Genomic DNA, 26,182 nt, shown 5'->3' on the forward strand with positions numbered 1-26,182 from the left:
AATACCAGCTTTTTTTTAAAGCTGAAGTTAAAAGTGTTAAGTTTAAATATGGACCAATTTGTAGATTTCAAAACTTAAAATATGAACATTAGACAAATGCTGGTTAAAAACTCATATTTTGCTGACATGCAATTAAAAGTAAAGTTTGGTACGTGCAAGTGCCTATGCATATTTAAATTTCCAGCCGTGGTATGAAAAAAAAAAATGCACAAAGGAGTCAACTTGACCCAAAGTTATTAATCACACTGCTCATTTCTTTCAGAAACACAAACTTTTATTTTCAGTATGACACTAAATGCAAGCCTTGAGGCTAATTTTATTCTTCTTTAAGAAATTCAGTTCTTATTATAATTAGAAGACTATCAACAAAGGATATTTCTGAAAAGGAAATATAGTTCTGACCCTTATTCTTTTCTAGAGCTTCTGAAGCAACACCTATGAAACAGTCAAACATACAAAAATGTCAGCATGCATAACAAGCCTGTTTGTGTTGAGAGACAGCCCAATAAGGGCACTATGAGGAATGCAAATAAACAGAATCCAGAGTTCCGTAGAGTCCAACAAAAGACACCAGTCATAAGAACAGAGACAAAACGATATTTTAAATTATAATAAAATAAGACAAAAATCAACGTAATGACATTCAGTTCAAACAGAAGGCGTCAACTGTCCGGCAGGGCTCTCCTCTGAAGTCAGTGATGTGTTTCCAGCTCCACGATGGTCCACTCTCCCTGTGGAGAAGCAGCATCTTCTGGAGAGAAGCTGGTTACAGTAATGCTAGTGGAGGAGTCCTCCATGGGTGAGATAAGCTCCGCCCAACGTTTGAAGGTCTCCTTCTCTGGGGACAGGAAGGCCTGCGAGTCCAGACAGTCACGTGACAGAGACAGAGTCTGCTTGATAAGATACTGGGCCAGGTTGAGCTCCTCAGGTACGGGGTTTATGACACCCAAATTGGACGCGTGGTCTGTCAGGAGCTGCTTGAGCAGGCTCCAGTCCCGCTCGGCAAAATCGCTGCTTTTATCCCCATCCCCCGTTTGCTTTTCTTCCTCTGCTTGCCGTTTAACATTCCTGTCCTTGTCCGAAAAGTGCTCAATAGCTTCCCCCACATCCATCTCGTAAATGGGGGACAGGGCTTTGGATGGTCGGCGGTCATGTTTGCAGCTTTGATCCAATCTGTCACAACCAATGTCCCCTAAAAACAATTGACAATACTGCACAATGACAAACTGAATCATTCCTGCACAGGTCTTTTATTCATTTCAGAGACTAATCGCTGCAAACTAAACTAAAATTTAAAAAAAAAAAAAAAAAAAAAACATGGCAGAAAATTTACCCTTAATGCAACTGTTCCCTTTAAAACACACAACCAAAAACAAAACAAAAAAACCCAAAAAACCCACAAAAACCCCATAGTGATGTCAGGTGACGACAACACAGTGAGCGAGCAGTGATACTGATGATCACATATGATTATCACCACAAATTTCAAGTTCATCAGTTCAAAAATCACTCATCACTTTAGATATGCACGTCAAAAGGCAAACAGTTGCTTTGAAGGTAATATACAGAGGTTTGCTTTGCAGGATGCATCTCTTTATCCACCTGTTCAAACAAAGTAAGCCATGCACTACCAGCACCAGTGAGCTTTGCATTTGCCAGAAAGTAACAGTGATATGTTTTGATATTCACGTGCAGGCAGACGTAAAAAACAGACTTAAATACTGTCACAGAAACCGAAATGCGAGCAACAATGCTTTTACTTAGTTGCACAAAAGATGGCATAACACCATGTTTCTTTAGACATTCTTTGTCTTCTCTACTTTTAACAAATTACAAAAATGGCAAAAGACGAATAATTACAAAATATTTCACGGTTGCATAGGGATAAACCCTTGGAAGTGGTGCAGCAGGACTTCTTTTTCAGGAATATGATAGTGAAAAAAGAGAGACATGGCAGGACTATGAAGACTGCTCGAGACACACGTCACGCACGTTACAGAGGAGGCTACTGACACTACACAAAACCTACTGAACAGAAGGTGTATAGACAACAAAACACTTTCCTTAAAAGATGGACCTCTACTAGACACAGGTCTACTGGGTATGATGGAAGATAATGGACAAATCAAAATATAAAACATAAATCAAGGATGGTGCATGGTAATGATAAAGCAATTTCAACAACGGCATGCATGTGTGCTGGGCAAAATTTAAAAAAAAGGTAAACAAAAATCAGAAAGAGGTACAATCTTGAATACAAAGAAAAAGAAAAAGAAAAGCCAGGGAAACATTTCCCAGGACAACAATCTTTTCTGAGCAGCAGTGGCAGTTTGGTGTCATCTACTTTGTACAAACATTTTGTATATTTGGACTTTTAAGTCAGGTAGTCACTCTCCAAAGATTTGGAAGAAAAAGGAAAAGAAAAAAACCCTAACAAGTAATTTACCTGATTACAATTTTGAAAAGGTGCTACGTATAGCATTTTAACACCAAAAAAATAAACTCATCTATGAGTGTAATTACTATGAACAAAAAAATAAAACAAAACATCACTCCGCTGCAGTTTCACTCACACATGATTCTCAGTCTTACTGAAGGTTTGAGGTAATCTGTTTACATGTAATAAGACATTGAACATATTTTATTACAGTCTGGTGTTTCCATGCGTAGAAGCACTTAAGTGCAACATTGTGACAACCGTGAAAGTGAATCAATGCGTCATGCATTAGTTTTTCTTAATGCGTCACTTTGCCATGTTTTTGCTCAGAAGATGGATGTCTACTGTTCAGTGCAGCAGTCAGTGTTATGTTGTGCTAAATCCTCTCCCTCTTTTTAAGTACTTGTAGTTTTATTTTTAAAAAAAACCCTGCAGGGGAACAGTGGAGCTCAGAAACTGCTGTTACACTAAAGCATACTCTAATAAAAGCTGTGATGCCACCTACTGGTTAATGGACTCATTGCACTTGGAAAGCTCATTGATTCTTGAGCAAGAGATGAGCATATTTAGACTTGGAGTGCCAAGTTATCAGCTGATGTTTGTATGCTTGGTTAACAAGCTGTATCAATAAACTGCACCTGTTATGTAGTGCTGAGTAACAGGCTAATAAATTACTAAAATTTCACTCACACAGACAGAAACTATCCAGTCTGTAACAGAGTTATTTTCAATTCAACAGTGGAGCTGATCTGGTGTGACTTTGGAGTCAGCCTCAGGTGGTTATTATCGGAGGAACTGTTTTTAACACTTCCACCCTGGCTTAATTTTTCAGCCCTGAAGGTTGCTGCTTGATATGCGTCAAAACAGGAAGGATGCAGCTAGAAAGTCATTTAGTTAAACTGTTCACATTGTCCAGTTTTCTTCTGATCGATTTTTTAGGTTTATTTCAACTGAATCAAAGTCAGTCAGAAAATTCCAACAAGACAAAATGTTTATTCTAATATTTGTGATTTATAATTAGCAATTTATAATTTTTGAGCTTTTAATACAATTAGAATTGGAGTACAAGTGTCCATGTAAAAAAAAAAAAAAAAAAAAAGCCAAGCTACATGCTACAGTGCAATTTATCCCTAAGAATACACCAACAGAAAAACCAACACAAATAGTGTCAGAAAGAAAACAGGTGCTGTAGCAGCATGTTCTCATACAGCAGCCAGTGAAATCTATGAAAAATATCTTGATTACTGGCATAACAAAATGATCAACAATGGTCTTATAATGTGAGGAATCATACAAGCAAACGAAAATGAATCGATAAACTGGTATTAAAATGCTTTATGTAGCACCTTCAGCTATTTCAAATGATCTGTGGCTTAAAACGGCCAAAGATTCTTCCACTGCATAAAAGAAATGACAAAAATGATTAAAAAAAATTATTTTTTTATGTACATAAAAGTGCATTGAAAAACCTATCTCACAAGCCTTGTCAGAAACAAGGCAGATTATTTTAGGCAAATACAATTTTATGATCATTTTTAATGAAATGTACACTGCTTTTCCCTTTGATGTGTAAACTGAGTTTGGGCCTACATGCCTCAAACTAAAGGTAGTTCAGTTGTTAAAAGATGTACAGCTTTGATGGGACCAATTTCCATCTGTAAAAGGATATTGATGTTGCAAATTCAAATTCACACCAGCTACATGAGAGGGCTGAGATGAGAGAAATTTTTAGCTATTAAAGAATTATGACTATAGATTTTATTTGAATTTGAACTTCTATTTGTTACTAGTTACTAAACTAGTACACTTTGTAATATCCTTTTTTCTGAAGGTGGGGTAAGGTACATACTGGAAGTAAGTAAGGTAAAGGAATTAAAGTAAAAGTGAATGAATCCTGTGGGGATAAAATATACCTTCACTGATGGAGATTGGGGGGATAAGATGGGTTTGGATTTGGGGTCTAGGAAGGATCCGGAGATCATACATTACCTGCTGGAGATTGTGCAGCATGTACAGGAGAGTCCCCTGTCAACTGAGACTCATTTAAGTCTAGGTGTAAATCAGCTTTCTTGCTTTCTGAAGGATTGGAGTAATTTTTGCTCATCCCTCCATTGTACTGTTCAGTGTGACGTAGATCCAGATGGCATGGGCGTTCTTGGGGAGGCGTATCTCTGGTGTCAGAGCCCATGGGAGGACAGCTGGACTTCACTCTGTCTACCTGGATGTGATTTTCCTCCTTCTGCGTGGTGTCCTGGATCTCTGTAAGGAATACAGATTTTTCTTCCTGGTCCTCCTCAGGTTTTTTGTGCTTCATACCTGTGTTTTCAACATGATGTGGCTGGTGGTTCTGTTGGTCACTGGAAGGGGCGCCGCTGAACTGAGGAGCTGAAGAGTCATTCTCAAAAACATCACAGGGAGTCACATCTTGCTGCTGAGGCGGAGTTTGGACACCGCCCTCCTCTGAGCCCAACTCCTCGCACTCATCGACAGACAGCAACACTGACCGACGGAAGTTAGATGACTGATAGTCTGGTTGCTCATTCTCCTGGTCCACACCTTCGTCGTCAAAAGCCAGGTTGACAATCCCCTGAAAGTGTGGTGAGGGTTCGGTTGGCAACAGCGGACCCTGACCTGGAATCACTTCAACTTCTGACCGCTCGTCTTCTGTTTCCTCCTCCTCCTCATCTTCCTCCTCAGAGGAGAAGAGCTGGTGGTCAGGGACACTTTTTACAGTCACAGTGGCCTCAACTTCTGAGTGCTCCTCCTCCACTGGCACCTCATCTCTTTGCAACCAGGAACGAGGGCGTCGCCTTACTCCCTCTTCCTCGCTGGTGGTCTCCGCTTCTCTCCCACGCAGGCGGACCTCCACCCTCAACCCAGCCCCACCTTCATACATCTTCAACTCTTCCGGCGTGCTGGTGTCACTGCTGCTGCGACCCAAGAAGTCGTGACAACGCATGGTGCCGCACTTGGACACGCCTCTATCATTGGAGCAATCATCATCCTGTGAACCTCCAGCATCGTAGTCCTCTGAGCGGGGCTTGATGTCGTCAGAAGAAGTGGTGTGTGTGCTGCCGGTCTCGGATTCTGGGCTGACCTGATGGTGGATGCCGCTCCAAGAATCCTCTACAGGGGTTTCAGTGCTTCCCACGCTGCAGGGGGTATCTACGGGCTGTTGAGTGTCTCTTGGGGAATTTGGCGAGCTGATCTCATGAACGTCTTCGCTGATGTGAGCTGGGATGGCATTGCTTTGAGGCTGTTTCACTTTGCTTCCTTCAGTTTTTTTACAAACGTCTGCTTTAGGAGAACTGACACGGGTGGTGTTTTTAGCTGCTGGTGCATCACTGGTCTTGTCTCCTCCATCAGCAGTGTTTTCCAGCTGTACTTGAGACTTCTGGAGACTCTGCTTTGGGCTTGACTCTAGATGACGTGACTCTTCTCCATCCTGGTTTGATGGCTGTGTACTAGGTGCTGCAAGCTGAACAGAGGGTACTAACTGTGCAACATCTTTTTGCTCAACAGCATCTCCAGAGCCTTCGTTTGGACCCAGCTCTGTTTCGCAGTCTGCCTTTTTACTATTCACTGTCTCTTTTCCTTTAGGTTCTGATTGCTTGGAGGCAGCAGCAGCTGTACCGGAGGTTTTAGAGGTTCTTGCAGCTTTTGGTGAAGATTTCTCTGTAGATAACTCTGTAGTACTTTTTGGCTTTGATCCAGACTTGGCAGCTGCTACTGAGGATTGCCTGGAAGGAGCTGAGGAGGCTTTTGCTGGTTTAGCACTGGACTTCGCAGAGACTCCAGTGGCTGAAACAGGTTTTGTGATCTTCTTTTTAGGAGTTTCACTAACTGTTTTATCTGTTGCTGATGGTTTTGAAGGATCTTTGAAATCTTCTTTCCTGGGAGAAGCTGTTTTTCTTATGGAGGATCCATGTTTGGAGCCTTAAAGAAAAAAAAAAGGACAGAACATTAATACTATGCAAATGGTGTAAAGACAGACAAATTAAGAAGATTTTAAAACTTCACCATGGTGATCTGGTGTGCTCCTTCCCTTGGTATCTGCTCTTGCTGCTGTCAGTGCAGTGGCCACTTTCTCTTCTGGACCAGTCTTGGATTTGCTAGTTTCTCTCCCACTAGCTTTTTTGGATGGACTGATGAAACAGGCAGACAAAGCAATAAAATCAACCATGTGAGGAAATTATTTTTATTTAACAAATATTTAATTAACACTCCGGGACAATATCATCATAAAAATATTTACATGAAGAGCTGCAAAAAAAACAAATCAAGAATTAATATTTAACACCAGTGGGGGGCAGCAATGTTATTTCTCCAATTTGGTCAAGGGCAAGCTTCTGAGACATGAGCAGACTATAAATCCAAGGAACTTTTAGTGGCTACTTTGTGTCCTTGTGAAGGGTGTTTTTCTTGGCTTTTTAACAAAGTCAGACTTCAGGAACACAAACACAGAGGACATTTTTACAGTCTGAGACATGCTGTGGGCTCAAGGTCAAAATGTCTTTTTTAGCTGAGATCTTAGGAGAGAATTTACACAGCAGAGGTTTACAGAAGCTTCCTCCGATAGCTGCAAAAAACAGCAAAAAACAAACAAAAAAACCCAAACAAATTTAAAAAAAACATGATCAGTTTTCTCACAAAAATTTATGTGAAAAGACAATTTAGCGATAGCCATTCAACACAATCCACCACCCACACCACACTCAGATAAAAACTCAAAACTGACCCAAAAATGCAACAAAGATATTTTTCAATTATTTGTGGCTAAGCCAGAAAAAAAAGATTTGTTGGTTTCTTTCTGGGGAGCCAATGAAATATTAATGTGCTCCTTTGTGATGCAGACGTCAGGTGATGCTGACTGTGAAACAGATATTATTAACACCTTTGAAAGACCCATAACAGGCTTGTCAGAATACACTACACAGTTGCTTTTATCCTCCTGACAGCCACATGTGACCTAAAAAATAAATAAATAAATCAGGCAATAGTGTGCTGCAGTGCACATCTTAATTGCCCTAGATTTACATTACTAAACATGTGGTCTCACGCATGTTTGGTTTTCTACATACTGACTGCTTGAAACCAATGAGATTGAGCGAGGGTCTGCTGGATGTGCTTATTTTACAGTGCGTTTAATATACATGAACACAAAATTCTAACACTCTGCATTCTCACATCTCTATTTGGGTGACTGAGTTGTTTTTGACCTTCTGACATATTTCCAGTACTGCAGGTGGCAGAAGTGGGGTTTTTTTTGTTTGTTTGATTGTTTTTTTGGTCACAGAAATTTGAGTTATAGAAGAGCGTTGTTTATTACACTTTTCTTTTAAAGCTGCTTATTTACAGAAAGTTATTAGCCACCAAAATACAAAAGGAAGTGACTGTTTTTTTCCCAAACCCTTGAAGTGAACAGCTGGCTGTGGCTTGGGAGGTAGAGTGGGTCATCTTATGTAAGGGTCCTTGGGACCAAATTGCTCCCTATGCTTCCATCAGTGCATGAGTCTGTGCATGCACTTAAAGATAAAGAATAAAGCCTTGCATGAATGTTTGACCATGATTGAGTGAGTGAGTAAAAAGTGCTTTGAGTGCTCAGTTAGAGGAGAAAAAAGATATACAAGTAACAGTCCATTTAACATACTAAAACCTTACTTGAATGTCATTTGATACTAAGCCCCCAAATGGGTACATCTAAGGGGCAACCATTAGCATTTGACTAAATATATTAACATGTTAAGTGCTGCAATGCTAGAGTTAAACTCACCTGCTAGTCTTTGTTGCATCTGATCTCTGAGGTGGTTTTGTCATTGGGGATTTGGTTACTGCCTTGGCCTGGTGTTTGGGCTTTGCACCTAAAACAAAGAACATGGATCACATGCAGAACTGCTGCAAGCAGAAGTTTGTGAGTGCACTAATTTTATCCCTCCAACTATATTAAAAAAACAAGAGAGTAGAAGGAAATAATAGAAAGGTGGCCTAATGTAGATGCTCTTAGCGCTTAAGCTCACATTACAGGCAGTTGCTTTCAGGGTGGAGTACGGGGGGGACAACTGATGCTGCATTTGTACCAGCTGAGGCCCAGTTGAGCTGTGAACACTGATATCATTTGGGATTGCCGAACCTCTTTAAAGCTTCACTCAGTAAAAAAAGCTCAAAGTAATCAGTCACACCACCCTGTGTGACAGCTGTAAAGGGCTTTGACCTCTGCTGTTTTGTTTCCAAGGACAGGCACATGCACTTTGTTTCCTCATGAATCAACATTCGTATATGACACTGCCCTTGTCTTCCACAAAATCCCTCCTGGCCACAACGCCACTTTGATCATACTAATTAGTCTGGAGGCCCTTTCATATTTCAGCTACAGTTTTATCCCTGGAGCTGACTCACTGACACTTCAGCCTGGCTGCTGTGATGTACTATACAGTAATTGGTGTCAGTCAGAATGTAAAGAAGTCAATAAAGAATGTGAACCTGGAACAGAGTGGGTGTCATTGCGAGGACTGCTGGCACAGTTCTCTGGAGATGCACTGCCTGATGTGGATGAAGTGTTGGGCTGGGCTTGGGTGGTGCCAGCAGTGTTGTCAGCCTTTCCTGCTGAGCTCTTTTGAGTTTTCGTTCCTGCTGTTTGGCTTGCAGATGTGCCGCCCGTGGGAGAGGTTTTAGGCCTTGCACCTGGATTTGGCTTCTTTTCATGCTCTTTAGCCCCCGGAGAGCTTCTGGGGCCATTGGCACTGGCTATATCACGTCTAGCTCCCGCAGCTCCCGTGCCATTGACAACTGGCACCCCAGCTGATGCTGTCTTTGCTTTAGCTGCTACACCTCTGTCTGCTGCTTTCTTCACATTCTTTGCCTTGGATGTTTGACCATCCCCTGGTTTGTTAGCTGCCCCAAGTCCATCAGACTTCATGACTGATGCAGCACTGCGAGAGGAAGGGTTTCTGTTTACAGACACCCGCTGGGTCCTTTGAACAGGAGGACTCTCAGGTGCAGATGAAGGGCATTTTATAGCCCTTGACTGCAGGGGAAAAAAGCACATTAGTTATGTAACAGTATTACTGAAGTGAATTAATAAGCCACAAAACAGAGCACGCCTTAAGAAAGTAAATCATATTAGAGTTTCCTACGGAACACTAGAGCATACCATTAGAAACGATGCCATCTATCAACTCTGAGATCTATACAGCCGCCTGAGCACTTTATAGTTAGAGCTAAGCTATGAATTCTATTGTGTATCCCTTTTTCTTTTTTCCACTCAGAATCTATCAGCTGAACATTCCTCTTCTCACTGCTTCAAACCACCTCCTGAAAAATCTTTAGCAGCTCCACTGCTCCTAACCACTCGTGCCTAATATCTTGGCAATGTCTATCTGAAATGCCTCATCCAGCTTATCTTATCGACACATCTGCTGCTCTTTTCATACGGTATCCTTCTCCTGTGAGGGTAAAGCCATGATGACATATGGCATCTGATGGCAACAGACAGGTCACAACTTTTCTCTGAGCTAAAGCAGCCTCGCAATCATAAAACTCCGAGTCCTTAATAACAACCACAATAAATAAAAAAAAGGACCTTAAATGAGGAAACAAACCATTTAATAATATTACCTGTGAACTAGTGAATACAGGCTTTTTTCCAAGTCTTCGACTGTCCCCTTTATCAATCGCATCTGTCAAAAAAAAAAAAAAAAGGATGAAATCAATTTCATTTCAATAAGCCAATCAGACTTCTGCCAATATTCAAATCTGAGCATAACACAGAGGAAAAAGGTGAAACCATTTTCTGTCTCTTTCTTTCTTTCTTTCTTTCTTTCTTTCTTTCTTTCTTTCTTTCTTTTTTTTTAAAATCCTGCCGTCCTGATGTCTCGTTCGTTATCTGAGCTAAAGCAGCCATTCTGTTCATTCACAAATTCCCGTTTCCACACCCTATGTTTACCACTAAAGAAACAAACATTAAATCAGTGGACTGATGGGTCACCTGTGTCTGGTAAGCATTCGTCCAGACAGAGGATGGCCATTTCTATAGTTCATATCTAATACTGACAAAAATTAAAGCGAAGTGAAATTTACTCTATTTGCTAAAAGTGCATCTGTTATGTTTGCATGCAAGAAGTGGATTCTGATTTCAATAGGCAAGAAATGTAGCAGTAATAAGCACACACCAATACCAGCCAAATTCATTATTCATGCAGTACATTTCAACACACTTCTAAGAAAGCAGTGTATTATTAGTACGTGCAAAGCAGTGCAGAACGACAAAAAACAAGAATCCAGCCTTTCATTCACACCCATTAAAAAACAAGCATGGCGTATCTGGTGCCTTTACCATACTGCTGTGCACACATCTGCCAAACACTGTTTAAATATAGCTTAAATGTGTAGAAAAGAGCCCTGGCTAGACAATAAATTGGTTAGCAGTGGCCAGGTTACAGTGCAGAAAGAAGCCAAGAAGTATTAAATCAGCCAACAGCATATGCTTCGGAGCTTTGGTTCCTCTCTAATGATGCAGAACCACTGCCTCAGCACTAGGCTGGGTTAGGGAGAGTGAGAAAAAAAAAAAAAACCCCACTTACATCCACACACCGCATTAAGAACCTTCTGTGTGCCTGGATATAATAGGTCCCATAAATGGAATAAAATTCTTTACCTGCCAGTATCCTCTCTCTGTGTTTGGATGATAGAGTCTCCCATCCCTGCGTGTGGCGAACCGCGTAAAACGTCTGAAGCAGGAAGGTCCAGAGCCGCCCGCGTAGCGCACAAATCTCTTGCCTGAACGGCTGGCGGTAATACAGAGGAGAGAGGGAGGAGAAGAATGGAAGGGGTGCGCTAAAGCACAAGCGAATCAGCAGCTGCTTCAAGAACCCTTCTCCATGGCAACAAATACCCCCTCCCTTCTCCCTTTGCTCGCTGAATCTGCCCCCTCCCTCTCCTTCCCCGTCTCTGTTGCAGAATCAACTTGGGCTCCCTTGAGAGAAATCTGTGATGTCACGGGCTGATGCAGACACTCCTTTTTCCTCGCTTGATTCTAAAAAACAAGGCTGGACAAGTAGGGAGGAGCGATCTCCACCTCTTCCGCCTTACCCACAACACATACCCTTCTCTGGCAGACACACAGGGTACGCAGATTAGTGAGGGCTACACGTCACAGTCTCCCTCTGCTTAATCCATTGTGCCGTACTGTACAGTATTTAGAGGGGTTATGTGCTTTGACATGTTCAGCCAGGTCACTTTCTCCTGCAAGTCCTCTCACAAGCTTAACGTTCCTGCTTGAATGGTTTTATTAGTGTGTTTAACAAAACAGGGACACATTGCATGCCACTATTTCTATGCTTGTTAATGCAACTCAGAATTAGAATCCACATTTTTTCCATTTTAGTTCCTTTTCTATAGAAAACATATTACAAGGGGCCTCTAGAAATGTTTGATCTGTCATGTCTGTAATTTATAAATTAAAAATACAACTGTAAAATATTTCACCAAATCTCCAAAAGTCACAGGATTAAGAGTTGTGTGACTATTTTCCTCCTTACTATCTTAGATGTTTCAGTCTTTGCATTGCATTTTGTGTAGTATCATTAGTCCTCCTGATTTAAATACAAAAAGACTGTGTAAACTTTCACTTGCAACTTTCAGTGTAGCCCCACACCTCTTGTGCAGGGCAAAATTAAAGAGAAAAGGTGAAGTGACCACAAAAAAACCAAACAAACTGCAAATTATAATAAATAAATAAACACTGGATGCACAGGATGAATATTACAAGCCTTCTGTCCTTGGTGAAAGATGCTAGGAGATTACTAGGAGTACATGTAAGTTCACCAACACTCAACCAAGCAGAAACTGTCACACGTGTAGTTCTCCATGTGGCGGTGGGATCTGTGTGCAAGCATTTACACTCCGACAGAAGAAGAGAATATGAAGGATGTTTCTGGAGACTAATTTCCTAAAAAAGAAGAATCTCAAAACTGAGAACATTTTCGCTGACAAGATTAAATATTGTGTGTATATTTCAAAACTATTTCAAATCATGACTCACATGTGTCAACAAATATTTAACCAATAACCCACATTTTGTGGCATGTGCAACACTCCACACAGGTTAGTTTGCTGAACATAGCTAACATTAGCAGTGCTACCACCAGTAGCCTTCTTTGCCTGCAGGTTAACATCCAGCTGATTGTACAGAAAGTGGTAAAGTATGTTTGTTTTCTCTGACACAGGCTACATGCAACATCCATGTTGCATGTTAAAATCCTGTAACATCATCTGTCTCTCATTTTCCACCTTGCCTTTTTAGGGTTGTTTCCTTGTGCTCCCCCATTACCTACCACTTAAAGTGGCTGCGAAAAATCTTAGAACCAACAGTTAAGTGGTGTCGTACATTAATAAAACATAATGTTAGAATATTTAGTCCTCCTATAATGTTGCTGATTTAACAGATTATTAAATACGAGGGTAAAATAATGTTTGCATAATAACATGATTTTGACTTGTCAACAAAAATATTGGCGTAACATTTCCTGGGCGAACTAAAATTTGCTTGCTTGCTTTTTCAGGTGGTCTAGGTGACTTACTATTACCCACCTTTGATTGTAATTAATGTTACAGATCTACATGGACTGAACTAAGCAAGGAAGTTTCATTTGAACTGCACTACACAGATGTGATACAGTAATATAATAGAATTGTGACTCATTTCACCTCCTCTGGTTGTTGCAATCGCCTCTCCATGCAAAAATCCCCCTCAAAGTCATCTCTGCAAAGCGAGTGCACAGCAGTGAAAAGGTCACAGCAGTTATCCACAGTCACACCTTCCCTGATGGCTGAACAAAGCTTCCTTAAAAGCGTGGGCTCTCTAGTAAACTCTTCTCTCTGTAACGCAATCAGACATAGAGATAAATATGGGGGCTGCTTCTTGTTACATTTCCAGACCATCACAATAAATCAAAGTGTATTTGTATGGCTACTTCACCAACTCACTATGCAAAGGTCCTTGAAAGCCTGAGTGTGGGTGACTCTGGGGAAGTGCTGCACAATGACACGCAGGCTCTCATCCTGCAGCTCTGTGGCCAGGCTTCTCACCTGTTGGGCCCACTTGACTTCAGGGAGAGAGCCAATCAGCTGCTCAGTTCCACAGAGCATGGTCACTGCATTCTGCACAGTCTGCATGGAAACATCTATAAGCTAAAGAAACTCTTGCTACGTGACAAAACAAATTAAAGATGAATGAGCACAACTCTATACAAAACCACTCTTTTACTCGTGCCCAGGACCTATTGATCAATTGAGGGATTCCCCCGCGTTGTGCAACCACTCTTGGCCAGCACAGAATCCTAGTACTTGGCAAGCATGAGCAATATATCCCCTCCCCCCCGCAGGATGCTCACTATCTCCTTTGGAGTGATGTAAGACAGGCTCACGACTCAATTATGAATAAAAAGGATGGATCACTCCCCATCTGTCTGCATCATATTCTTCAATCACCCACCCATTAATAACCGAGAATTTAATAAAGGTCATCTTTAATTAGATCATGTTCAAATTTCCTTCCTGTGAAAAAAACAAAACAAAACAAAAAACAAACCACAGCTTGATGATACTTGTGCTATTATATGAATAATTACAGCTGCCGACTCTGGGAGGGACAGACTCACCATTGTTTCAGTTACAGCTGTTAGGCAGGCTCTGTGGAGTTCAGGTGGCAACAGGGAGAAGTTCCTCTCACACCAGACTTTCACAAAATGCTCTGCAACCCACCTAAAATGACATATTAGAGATTAATAGGATGGGTAATTTTCAATTCAGCAATTTTACCACTTATTCCAAAATACTTTCTCTGCACCGTAACCCTGAGGCTCTGAGTATCAGCCAGCACAGTGTTGCTTGAGGGAAGAAAAAAAAAAATGAATGAGTGAGTGAGCATGAGAGGCTTGGTAATGCACTGCTGCAGAGAACAGCACTGTTCGGTTCACCATCCCAGTCGCGTGACTCATCAGACTCAATAGACACAACGGGGCAAGGGCACCCCCTCCTCCCCACAACTTACATCTACACACACCACTTCAAATAAGAACCATCACAGCCAGCTCACAGCCTCCCTCAACACATCCGATTCCTCTGACCTACATTCACACGGTTCTTGCCCACTCACTGCAGAGTGCAACACCACAGTGTGCAGTAGTATCAGATGCGAAACTGAAAAAAAGACTTAGACGCACATCACATGTGAAGTGTATAAAATCCGAGAGCAGAATAAAAATATGTAATATCTGCTGTAAAACTGGTGTTTTGTTTTGGTGCAAAACACCAGATTTCTTTGAGCTTCACTGTTCCACTGAAGCAAAATTCATTTACTCTCATGTGATGATGTGATAGCTTCATTGGTTGCCAAAGTAAACTCCTTTACTGAGCACTGTGGTAGTTTGAAACACGCCACGAAAGGCTCTGTAATGGGAAACACAGCATCAGAACAAAAAATGTAGACACCCAGACATCAATTCACGCAGCATTAATATTAAGAGGTTGGTAAATTACACTGAAATTATAAATACACAAGCCTAGCATGGGACAAATATCACATATTTGTTTGCAATAATTATCCCAGGTCCCCTGGTATTACGCATCCTGTGCACAGGTCTAACTCCTATGAGAGTTATGAATGATGCATTGGCAATTATAAGATAAATTATGAGATAAATTTGTGAAAAAGTCACAAGTCAAATTCCTGTTTTCTTGGCGTCAAGCACAGCTGGGTGAAGGTCCTAAGAAGGCAGTGCTCTGGATCACTTGAAGCCATAGCTCAATCAGAAACATCAAAAGTAAACAATGAATCAAAACTGAAAATAAACTTTGTAACAAATAAAGAATGTGCTAAATAAAGAACTACTTTATTTAGAATAACTCCAATCAGCAAAAGATCAGTCAAATGAATGCTGTGTAGTTGTAGTCTCAAACAAATCTCAGAAGGAGAAACAAAGCCAATGGGGTGAGCTAAGCCACAGCGGCATTTCACAATGGATGATGGAAAAAAAGAAACAAAATCTCATATTGACTGATTCTAAGTTTGAGAGTTTTGGCAGTAACAGACACCTCAATGGATCAACACTGAAACACCATTACGGGAACCTTAGAGTCTATACGTGTGATTTGCTACTCTGGACATCTGCACTGAATAGACTCCAGCCAGGCCCAGGCTAAGACACAGCAGTCCATTCTTTGGAGAGATGGAAACCTTGTGAGTATATGCGTTTTTAAGCCGTAAGAAAGCTTCCAAAAGTGTGGGAGTCTTGTTAAATTGCCCAAACAGTGCTGAGTGCAGACACTTACCGCTTACACTGCATATGGAGGTTTTGAAGGCCTAAGGCATGTGTGAAAGAGAGGCACTCAAGGACTGTTCTCTGAACTCCATCAGCTGGCTGCAAGCGCACACAGACAAGAAAAAAAACAGCAATAAGAGTATATAAAATGCTTTCAAACAGTTTCATTTAGGATGCAGTAGCATTCACTACTTAGAGCAGGGGTCCCCAATCCCAGTCCACAAGGGCCAGTGTCCCTGCAGGTTTTAGATGTCCTTGATCCATCACAGCTGATTTAAATGGATAAATTACCTTCTCAACATGTCTTGAAGTCCTCCAGAGGCCTGCTAATGAACTAATCATGTGATTCAGGTGTGTTGACTCAGGGTGAGATCTAAAACCTGCAGGGACACCGGCCCTCATGGACTGGGATTGGGGACCCCTGACTTAGAGACTAAAGAAAACGAGAGCCGATTACCTTTTTGAAGAGATTTTCTAAGGACACGTAAAGCTAAATGTGTGGAGACAGTAACCACCACAACTTTTTTTTTTTTAATTCATAATGCCACATACTATATGTACATAACAAAAGGACACATCCTGCATTAAACTAGGGACTTTTCTCAGGCCATTGAAGACACATGACTGTGTGAAGATTGTGTGTGAAGGCTGGAACTATTTTTTGCTGTGTGATCATAAATTCAACATATCTGAAAAATCAAACTTCAATGACATGCTGGTCTTAATGACATTTTCATTCAAGTCCATGAAATCCATCCATCAAGGTACTCTGCTCGTCACCAGCTGACCTTAGGAAAGAAGCGGCAGTAGTCTCGGGTCAGAACCATCTCCACTACATCTTTCAGCCCCTCCAAACCCAGCATGTCTGCAGCCAGCACCACCTGACTGTGGAACAACAGACACCACATCCAGGTCAGCATATTTTCTTGGTTCTGAGTTTTATTTCTGCCAGTTTCGTGTACATACAATACCTGGCACTGGCCCTTCTGGGCAGATCCACAATGGCTCCGTACATGAACTGAAGCAAGATTTCCATCTCATCTGGCCCCAAGCTAAAAAGATTAAAACAAACTCTTTATAAGCCTTGAATTGGAGGTTAACAAACGAAACTGTCCCAGATCTCACTCTAATATTCTCGAGCTATGCACATTTCTTTGGCTATAAAGCCGAATAAGCCGGTAAATAAAAATCAATTTATCATGCAACACTCAATCCATGTGCAATGTAGGGGCCTCACAGGTTCCCCTACATGTGCAGGCACTCTATTCTGATTTCTGTCTTCCCCGTTACCCTTAGATCAGTAATGCTGAGGTGTGTGACACGTCTCTCCCTGGAGGGAAAAATGGGCTTCATTTGCCTCTGCCATTCTGAAAGAAGGAGAATGCGGGTGGTGATGGCGATGCTGAGTGGGTGGGTGGTAGCGGGGGCTCTTCAGGAGGAAAAGGATGAGAAGACATTTATGTGCCTCGCAGAGGAAACATTCCAACTTTGCTTGGTTGAAATCTGAGCCAACTATATGAGATTTCACTGACAGCACACCGGCTGTCTGTGTCTGTTTTTGAAGTGTGGAGTTAAACATGGCATTGTGAGTGAAACCACATACAGTGCAGAGCCACCTCTGTAGCAACGCATGAATAATTAATGCTCTATATGCAACTGCACAGTTCAGAAATTACGTTAGACCAGAAGTGGAGGTGTATTATTGATCCCTATGTCCTGCTGCTATGTGATGCTGATGTACTGGCCTTACCCTTGCAGAGTGATGCGCTGTCTGGAGCTCTCCATCCAGCTCCCGCTAAGCATTGCTCGGAAGTACTGAGATCGTGCACACAGGATTGCCCTAGAAACCCAATAAAGCAGACAGCTGCATGTCAGAGAGCCACCTACCATTTATTTTTTACATCATTTGCAACTGAAATTGTTTGCACTTAAGCAGCTTTGAAGTGACAAGCGAGAAGAAAAAAATAAAATAAAAGATATTGAGTTTTCTTGAATCTTTAAAGGCTATTTTTATTCTCACTGACCTGACTGTACCATCACTGGTATAAAAATACACGAGACTAGAATATTTATAAAGGCATTAAAGACACAAGAGATTTTTCTGTAAATTCCTTTTTTACTGTACACCCTTGAGTCCTCATTGCTTTCTTTCTTGTCTTATGGCAGTGTTTATCAAATATTAGTGGCGTGTAAAATAAAGTCTAAATGTGGTAAACCACATTTGATTTTCTTAGGCTAAATAGGAAAGAAGGCAGTTTGTTTCACAAATGCTTCTGGCAGATTTTGTTAAGGTAAAGATACCTCTTCAGTCAATTGGTTTAACAGTAGGTACAGTTTCAGGTGATCAAATAGTTTTGGTTGACTACAGCTGAACTCTAACAGTCAATCCATTTTCTTTACCACTTATTAAATCCAGGGTCATGGTGAGCTTATCCCATGTGTTCATTAGTCAAGAGGCAGGGTACACCCTGGACAGGTCCCCAGTCCATCACAAGGCTAACAGACAGAAACAGACACCCATTCACTTTCAAATTTTCACCTTCAGCCAATTTAGAATCACCAGCTGACTGAGCATGCATGTTTTTGGACATGCCATAAGAAGCTGGCGTATCCAGTGAACACCAAGCGGGCAAACTCCACACAGAAAGCCCCCTCCCCCCAAAAAAAGAACAACAAAAAGATAAAGAGCCCAGCTTCTCCTATCTGCTCAGCTTTTGCTGGCTAATGGGTCCCCTGAGCAGGAGCTGGGAAAATCCTGTCTCCATAGCTACTACAACCTCTGCACTGCTGAATGACCACCCACCACCGCTGCTTCACATTTGCATGAGTCAACAGCATACGCACAAGCGCCTTTTTGTTTAACATCTGATAAATGTGGCTGTGATGTGCTGAGGTGAGGACGCTGCCTCCGATGTTATGAGAACCAAAAAATAACCAAGAAATTGATGGAAATCACACCTAGGCGCTTTAAATTCAATCCCATCAACACATAACACTTAGAGAATCTGTGGGAAATGTATCAGAGGAAACAAAGAACATAATAAGGCAAATAAAGATATACCAAGCCAATTTTTTTCAGCCTTAAAACAATACCTATACTTTGGTTTTTGGATACTGCTGATACTGACTACCTATCAAATACTTGTAAAAAGTCCATAATCTGCATTCCTCACTCTGATCAAGAAACTATAAATTGTTCCTTTATGTGTGAGGAAACATCAGGCTTGACTTCAATACTGCTGGATTGAACATTGGATTGGTAATTATTATTAAAAGAATAAATTACATCAGACAAAGATGAAAGACAAAATGAACTTATTTATGTTATTCACCAAAAATATTTGCTCGAGTTTTATTTGAGCTCGGTGAGTCTTTACTGCATACTATTTTATGGTCATCCTAGTTTTTTCCTTTCCAGCCTCACCTGTGGGGAACAGCTGACAAGAGACAGGTGACGTGTAATAATGTTAAGCTTCCCAACAAACTTTAAACCAAACATAAGGAGAAAGAGAGGAGCTGACAAAGAAAGCAACATGGTCAGAGCTTTCAGTCACTTGGTTGGAGTTTGCAGTTAAGTCAGCTGCAAAGAGACAAAGCAAAGCTGCTGGGGTAGCAGATGTGAAATACCTCTAAATTGTATTACCTTCTTCCATACTATATTAGCTCTCAAGCCAGCCATTAGTGCACTGCTGCTGCTGCTGAACTGTGGTGTAATGAACAAAGAATAAAACAGACACTACGTGCTCAGCCTAATTCAGCCTTCTGAGTCAGAATCAAACAATATCCGATCCAAATACTGCGCCGATTTTTGGCCAACTCTAATTCAGTGAAATGACCTGAATTAACTTAACTGTGTCTTACAGTGTCACCTCACTTTCTCATTCATATAACACATCCCAGTGTTTTAATCTTTACTTGCTTTCATTCAAATTGCACGTTTTGATTTATGGTGAAAAAAAGGGTAATTTGTGTATATGATCATATAAGCATAGATATAATTGTAAATTGAGCTACAAAAAAACCTTCTTTTCTTTTTATTCCCAATGTTTGGATACAGATGGCTGAAAATGTTGCCATGACTAGATCTACCTGTGGCACGAGAAGACCTGATCTGCTACTTGGATGGTAATGTCACACTGCTCTCCCCTTTGGTACAGATCCAGCAGGTCAGCTCCAAGGCCAGAGGCTGGCTCGAGAACAACAGCATCTGCACACAAGTTGAGAAGGATAATGAGGAAGGACAGGAAGTGGAAGGTGAAAAAAGAGGAAAGCTTTAGGCTTATATTAATCTGCTGAGACCACACACAGAATGTGTGTATATGAGATAGCGCTCAGTAAACCACCTTAAAAAATACTGTAAAATATAAAACCAAAGTAAAATCATGAACTATCCACAGCATGGCAATCCTGTAATTACCAACAACAACAGGGATCTCAACGCGATTAGCTCTTAAGTGGATTATGGCTGAGATAACATGATGGGAAGAAAGTGGAGGCGGGAGAGTTGCTGAGCAGCTGAGCCGTCACATAACCTGAAATAAACCCTTCATGGAAAAGAGGCTGGATCTGTTTACCTGATTCAGTGGATCTATGAAGGTCTGCTTTGTCGGGAGCAGGCAGAGTACTTTCTGGCACGGAGCCCTCAACATCTGGGATTATTGGAGCCGAGCACATGCTCTGGTCTGCTGTGTAAACTCGCCTGCAGGGGGGGAAAGACTAAATTTAATTAAGAATCTTTCATACATATTTAAATGACAGTCTCATCTGATGCAGCTAGGCGATCTAAAGTGTGCCGGATTTGCTGTTCCTGCTCAGTGAAGCATTTAATAAAGAGGCTAGCAGGCCAGACCTCTGCCCTAACAGCTTCTGAAAGGTGATTGCTCTGCTCTGGGTATTGTGTTATTGTATCCGTTTGAGTCATGTTTACAGTCAGAATAACAAAAGAGGAAGAAAAACGAACCAAACAGACATTTTCTGAGTGGTTTCTCCCAGAAAGAAAACAAACAAACAAACAAAAACAAAGAAAAAGCAAAAACTCTTTACATCTTCCCAAGCCAACTGGATGGTGTAATCACTAAATCACTTAATTGAGATCTGCTCATTTTGGATTTAATTTTTTTGAGTCTTCTAATTCAAATAAACATCCAGAAATACTGCTTCTCCCCACCTCTTTCTTTCCCTTAATCTCCTGAATTAATATATAAAATTTAGAGTTCTTTGTTTAACCAACATGCTTAGCTACACTGTAAAGGAGACTGACACACAGGATGAGTTTAAGTTTAAGTAAAATTTGAACAAATTTGGTAACACTGCTGAACAGATCACTTTTTCCTGCACCACCACAATGGTGGTCATTTTCATAAGGATTTCTGAGCAGTTTTTTCATTTTAGTAATAAGGTTGTGTGAGGTTTCATTTAAATTTCACCGTCTACAAAAATTCACTCTGCTTCCCACCTCTATAGCAGGAAAAAAAAAAAAGCTGAACCCTTTCAGTAGCAGCAGTTTCTATATGACCTTATTTAGAGTGCAATGTCTAACTATTAAGAACCTCTTCCAGAACTAGGTAATAGAATAAGTAGTGCTGCTGTGAAAGAAGTTTTAAAGTGACTTCTCATTTCTGTGGCATTGCAGTCATAAGAGGAAGGCTTCTTGTCCTAATTTTAATTTGCTAATGAGACTCCATTCATTGGATCAAAGCCTGCGCTGCAAGGCTTTGGTTAAAACTCAGTTTGGTATTTGTGCGTCTCAGCAAGAACTTGAAAATGAGCAGTGTAATTTATTATTCAATAGCTGCAGCATTTGCAGAGCTCACTGAATCAAGATTACCAGCCCTTCAGAATAAATATGGAGCACTTGGCGCCCCCTGTCAGACAGACACTGAAGCAGCAAAGATAACACATCAGGGAATGACTACTGTCTCATAACACCCCTACTAGGAAGCAGATGTAGAGCAAAGGTTTCATGTATACTCAGGGAAATGACCTACCTAAGGAAATCTTTGAGCCCAGACAGCTCATAGTCTGGCAGATGGATGATGATGGGATCTTTGTGCGTCTGTCCCTGAAGGACATCAGGAGCTCTGGCCAACAATACAGCTCTGTGTGCTCGGATCGAGCCAGAGCCAGCATACAGAGAAACATCAGCCTCCAGTTCCTCCTGGAGTAGCCTGGGGAAACACATCACAACACTTTACCAACACTTTATCAGGGGTGTTTAACAAAATAAATAAAACAACAAAAGTTGGGAGACAGTTTCATATTTCATTGATCTTTAAGAACAAACACAGAAAGGAGACAATGAAGAAAAGGCCCAAGGCTCTGAAGATTCATCTGATGGCCCATTTTTCCACTTGAGAATAATAATAATAATAATAATGATTGGATTGCATTTATATAGCGCTTTACAATTCCACTATTCAAGCTACAGTTGTAGCCACAGCTGCCCTGGAGCAGACTGACAGAAGCGAGGCTGCCATATCGCGCCATCGGCCTCTGGCCAACACCAGTAGGCGGTAGGGTAAAGTGTCTTGCCCAAGGACACAACGACCAGGACAGAGAGCCCGGGGATCGAACCTGCGACCTTCCGGTTACAGATGCGCTTCCCAAACCCCTGAGCCACGGTCGCCCAACAACACAGAGTCCTGAGGTGGTCTTATTATCTCATCCAGCCTCAATAACCAATGAGCCAGAAACCAGTCAGCCGATGGCCAACTGGACACTATGACTTCAAACTCTGGTGCTGTGTCCACTTGTATTACCCTTTGATTAGAAATGCTGCCCGTGCAGCAAGGAGTTCCACATCCCAGAGTTTCCATTCATCTGTAAAACCAAGTGCAACTTTGCAAGATTTATATTCTAGATCCACTGATCCTACTATCTGAGGAAAAGCCCCACCCACGACATTTCTTAAATGCAAGTTCGAAAGTAACTAAATATAGTAAACACTGTACCTTCGAGAGGTTATTCAACAATATTTCCTCTGTTTCTGTGTTCTTTTATCACATCATGAATAATTATGGTTTTCACAAATACACTTCTGTCATTTCTTATTATTAACTCTAATATGGTGCCAAGCACGCTTAAGAGACATTTGGAGAGCAATCTTTTTTTTCCCCAAAGGAAAACTTGGCCTGATTCAAAAGAGCACTGGCTGTGAAACAACATCATTTATTAGACTGTGTCAAAATGTTCGGTAAGTACATGTAGGTAACGTATATGCCAATGAAGCTTCTTAAAAAGACAAGAAAATGTCAGGTGCCTTCATCCAACAGTACAGAAAAAGAAATACTGACAATATGTGAGATGACATGGGTTACTATTTCACAAAGAAAGAATGAATACAGGTCTGAAAAACAGCTCTATACTCTTAACATTTAAACAGCACTGGAGTTACTGCTAAAGTTATTTTTTCTCAGTTATAGTGATGAATATCCCAGTGTGACACCAAATCTATAATCAATAAAGCTGTCTGACAGGCTGTGCAATCGGCTTAAATGCTATGAGTGTGTGTGTGTCACTGAACATTCAGAAAATCTAGTCTGGGTTTCAAGGTGCAGACAGTAGATTTTAACTCCAGCTTTAATTTTTATAACCACATTTTGCTGCTTTTTTTTAGAAGCTTTTAATTGAATCTTAGAAATATTTTTTTAAGAAGCATACAAAGGTGGCATAGTGGTTAGCACTGTTGCATCACAGCAAAGGAAGGTCCTGGGTTCAAATCTGCAATCTGGACAGGGACCTTCTGTGCGGAGTTTGCATGTTTTCCCCATGTCTGCATGGGTCCTCCCTGGTGTAAAGTCATAAAACTCAATCTTAAATTGAAGATTCTCTTTATTTGCAAAATCTGATATTGAATTCATTAAGCTAAAAGGGGTCTTTTTTTGTTTGATTTAATCAGCTCTTTCTACAAGTTCACATTACTGGACACAGGAACTGGTCAATTTTATCCTTTGCCAGCTCGGAACTGCCTTGGACAGCTGGATGAAAACTTGTGGCATATGTGTCAAAGCCCACCCTTTAACACTGAGCTTTATGGGTCAGTGTAAGACACCTTACCTGTTCAGGTCTGCAGACAAAGCAGACGATAAACATCTCTTCAGCTGATCCTTGTGTTTGCGCTCTTTGACCTGGAATTCGAGTCTCGCTGCCTCACTGGTGATCATGGTGTGTTATGTTCTCTAAAAGTGAGACAAGAGGGAAGACACACTTCAGCTTGTGAACTCAAAGGTGTTCTGGTGGAATGAGAACCAAATCGTCCAGTGGCATGCTGTGTGCACGCTATGACAAAGTGAGGCAGATCATCACAAACTGTGGCAACTACACCAACAAGGATCACCTGACAAGTGCTGTCACATAGTCCAGGACAACAAAAGGCTACTGCATTCACCTATTTTTTCGTAATCATATGCTGCAATACCATCTTTCTCCACAGTCGCTGACTCATATTCACTTTCCTTTTCTATCCAAAGAGGCGCTGTTAGCCAAGTTTAGCGAAATCAATGAAACCTGGAAGCTGTGACCGCAATAACGACACAAATTCATCACGTTACGTGACCGAGAAATTTATTTAGCCGTACCACTAAAAAGGATGATGATGTTATCCATGGTAAAATACCTGCTTTCGTGTGTTTCCAACAGAAAACACACCCAGCACCACAAATATAAACCAGTCTCTGTTTGTGCGAAGTTTAATACTCAATAAAGCAATCCTTTTACAAAATTAAATACACGGAGTCCAACTTCACCTGCTCTAGCCCAGGTGTTTCCTCGTTCTCTGTGGGCTCCAGTTGGTACTGTAAGCAAATCAATCTCATTTTCCTCTGGCTGCTAGCATGCTAGCTACGAGGAGCTACCGTTAACAGTAAGTTACCCTCTTTAACCTTTAACTACCCTCGTCAAAAAAAATACACCTGCACAAATTAACTCCAGCCGATAGCTGCCTGCGAGCACGAGGCTCGGTAACTGCTCGTTAAGGCTAAAATAAACGAATATGCTGACCCACTGACCAATGTTGTTGACATCACTGCTACACGCTGTTCGCCACCCACTACGACGCGGTTTGTCAAACGAAGAAGGAGTGGACAAGCCTATAAGTCCGGAAGCTTCGGCACATGCGCAGTACACCTAAAAAGCTACCTAGCTAAAGAAAACGATGCATTCACGTACAGCCTCTTCTAAACAGAAACGCCAAGAATGGACGGGTTTGTTTGGGTGAATACTTCAGAGATGAGAGACATGGAATGTAGCGCCACATTTTGAAATCTATTTTCTTTTATATAGTAGAAGTGATGATAAATACAGAAAGAATGAAAGCATGCTAAAGTGACATTAACAAGAGAAAAAACTAGAATTATCAAACAACTAGAAGGAGGAGGGTCGCGTACTGGAGCGGGCATATATGGCAGGAATATGAAGATTTCAACACATTTAGAAAAAAAACATAATTATGAAAAGTTAGAGTGAAACCCCACCCATAAATATTTCATATTTTATTGTGGTTCACAGTGTCATATAAAAAATGTTGCTTTTGAAAAAGCTAAAGGCTTTTTTTGTTTTTGTTTCAAATATACATACATTATAATATCCAGTTAATAGAAACCTGAAAATATAAACCTGTTTTCTATTGAGTTACCGGAGTCATTGAAGGCAGCAAATGAACTAGCTCGCCTTACTAGCACTTACGTCATTGTTCCATCCCGGATTATTAGTCCGAGTTTATGATGCCACTGTACAGTAGCTACTGTACATGAGAAAAATAGATAAATACGAATAATGTAGCACTGGGCATAGACTCGGTATAATCACTATATATGTGAGAATGAAAGTAAACTGTAAACTTTCTAATAACTATAGTGCAGTTTTACATATTATTAATGTAGATACTTGTTATATAGGAATATATAATGTTTATTGTATTCTCCAAACACAAGTCATTCATGAGGGCAAGATTTGATTGTTCAGAATGTAAAAAACTGCAGCCGTATCTGCTAAGTCTATAACCTAAATTGCAATTATTGAGATTTCTACATAAATATATATAAAAACCATACAAAGTATTGCGTCCCGTGGTGTGAAACATGCTGTTCACCTGAACAGCACTGAGTGCGTGTGTGTTGGCAAAGCGATAAGACCTGTATAAAAAGTAAACCATAATAAAATGCAATGATTTGCAATTTTTCATTTCATAAGGTTCAAAAGGTTCTGAGTTGGAAGCAAGCAGGCCAGTTCAGCACCCGACTCTTCTACTACAAAGTATCCAGTTTATCATCATCTTACTGAAATATACATGGACTTTGCTGAAAAGACATTCTCTGAATGGGAGCCTATGTTGTTTTCAAACTTGTATATACCTTACAGGACCGATGGCACCTTGATGTTTTCCAACAAAAATTTCAAATTTAGAATCGTCTGACTAGAAAAAACTGTT

General features: G+C 40.9%; 1 protein-coding gene across 4 annotated transcripts; it reads right to left on the reverse strand.

The window, feature by feature from the left end:
- Nucleotides 1–252: 252 nt before the first annotated feature.
- Nucleotides 253–24,838, reverse strand: btbd8 (BTB domain containing 8). Of its 4 annotated transcripts, none has more exons than XM_039606625.1 (19): nucleotides 24,762–24,838; nucleotides 23,812–23,933; nucleotides 21,744–21,923; nucleotides 20,331–20,455; nucleotides 19,846–19,963; nucleotides 17,507–17,596; nucleotides 16,728–16,808; nucleotides 16,545–16,641; nucleotides 15,767–15,855; nucleotides 14,095–14,197; nucleotides 13,421–13,603; nucleotides 13,142–13,312; nucleotides 11,091–11,220; nucleotides 10,052–10,113; nucleotides 8,918–9,461; nucleotides 8,211–8,298; nucleotides 6,458–6,582; nucleotides 4,427–6,373; nucleotides 253–1,192 (listed from the first exon to the last, which is right to left on the reverse strand). In XM_039606625.1, exons 2-19 carry the CDS (start codon nucleotides 23,916–23,918, stop codon nucleotides 693–695), a joined length of 4,740 nt encoding a protein of 1,579 aa, XP_039462559.1. In that variant the 5' UTR covers nucleotides 23,919–23,933; nucleotides 24,762–24,838; the 3' UTR covers nucleotides 253–692. The 4 variants fall into 4 exon arrangements, with proteins under 4 accessions (XP_039462559.1, XP_031613713.1, XP_039462560.1 ...); XM_031757853.2 differs by lacking the exon at nucleotides 24,762–24,838 and adding an exon at nucleotides 24,501–24,753; XM_039606626.1 differs by lacking the exons at nucleotides 19,846–19,963; nucleotides 20,331–20,455; nucleotides 21,744–21,923; nucleotides 23,812–23,933; nucleotides 24,762–24,838 and adding an exon at nucleotides 19,089–19,114 and having other exon boundaries at nucleotides 17,047–17,596.
- Nucleotides 24,839–26,182: the final 1,344 nt, after the last annotated feature.

Source organism: Oreochromis aureus, linkage group 23 (genome assembly GCF_013358895.1).
Source record: "Oreochromis aureus strain Israel breed Guangdong linkage group 23, ZZ_aureus, whole genome shotgun sequence".
NCBI lineage: Eukaryota > Metazoa > Chordata > Actinopteri > Cichliformes > Cichlidae > Oreochromis > Oreochromis aureus.

Excerpts from the sequence above, each read along its gene's own strand:
- btbd8 (XM_039606625.1), bottom strand. The coding sequence starts at position 23,918 with ATGATCACCAGTGAGGCAGCGAGACTCGAATTCCAGGTCAAAGAGCGC. Across the intron at positions 20,456-21,743 it reads GGGCTCAAAGATTTCCTTAG|GCGAGTTTACACAGCAGACC; the intron begins GTAGGTCATTTC and ends CCCCCCCTGCAG. Across the intron at positions 6,374-6,457 it reads GAGCACACCAGATCACCATG|GCTCCAAACATGGATCCTCC; the intron begins GTGAAGTTTTAA and ends TTTTTCTTTAAG.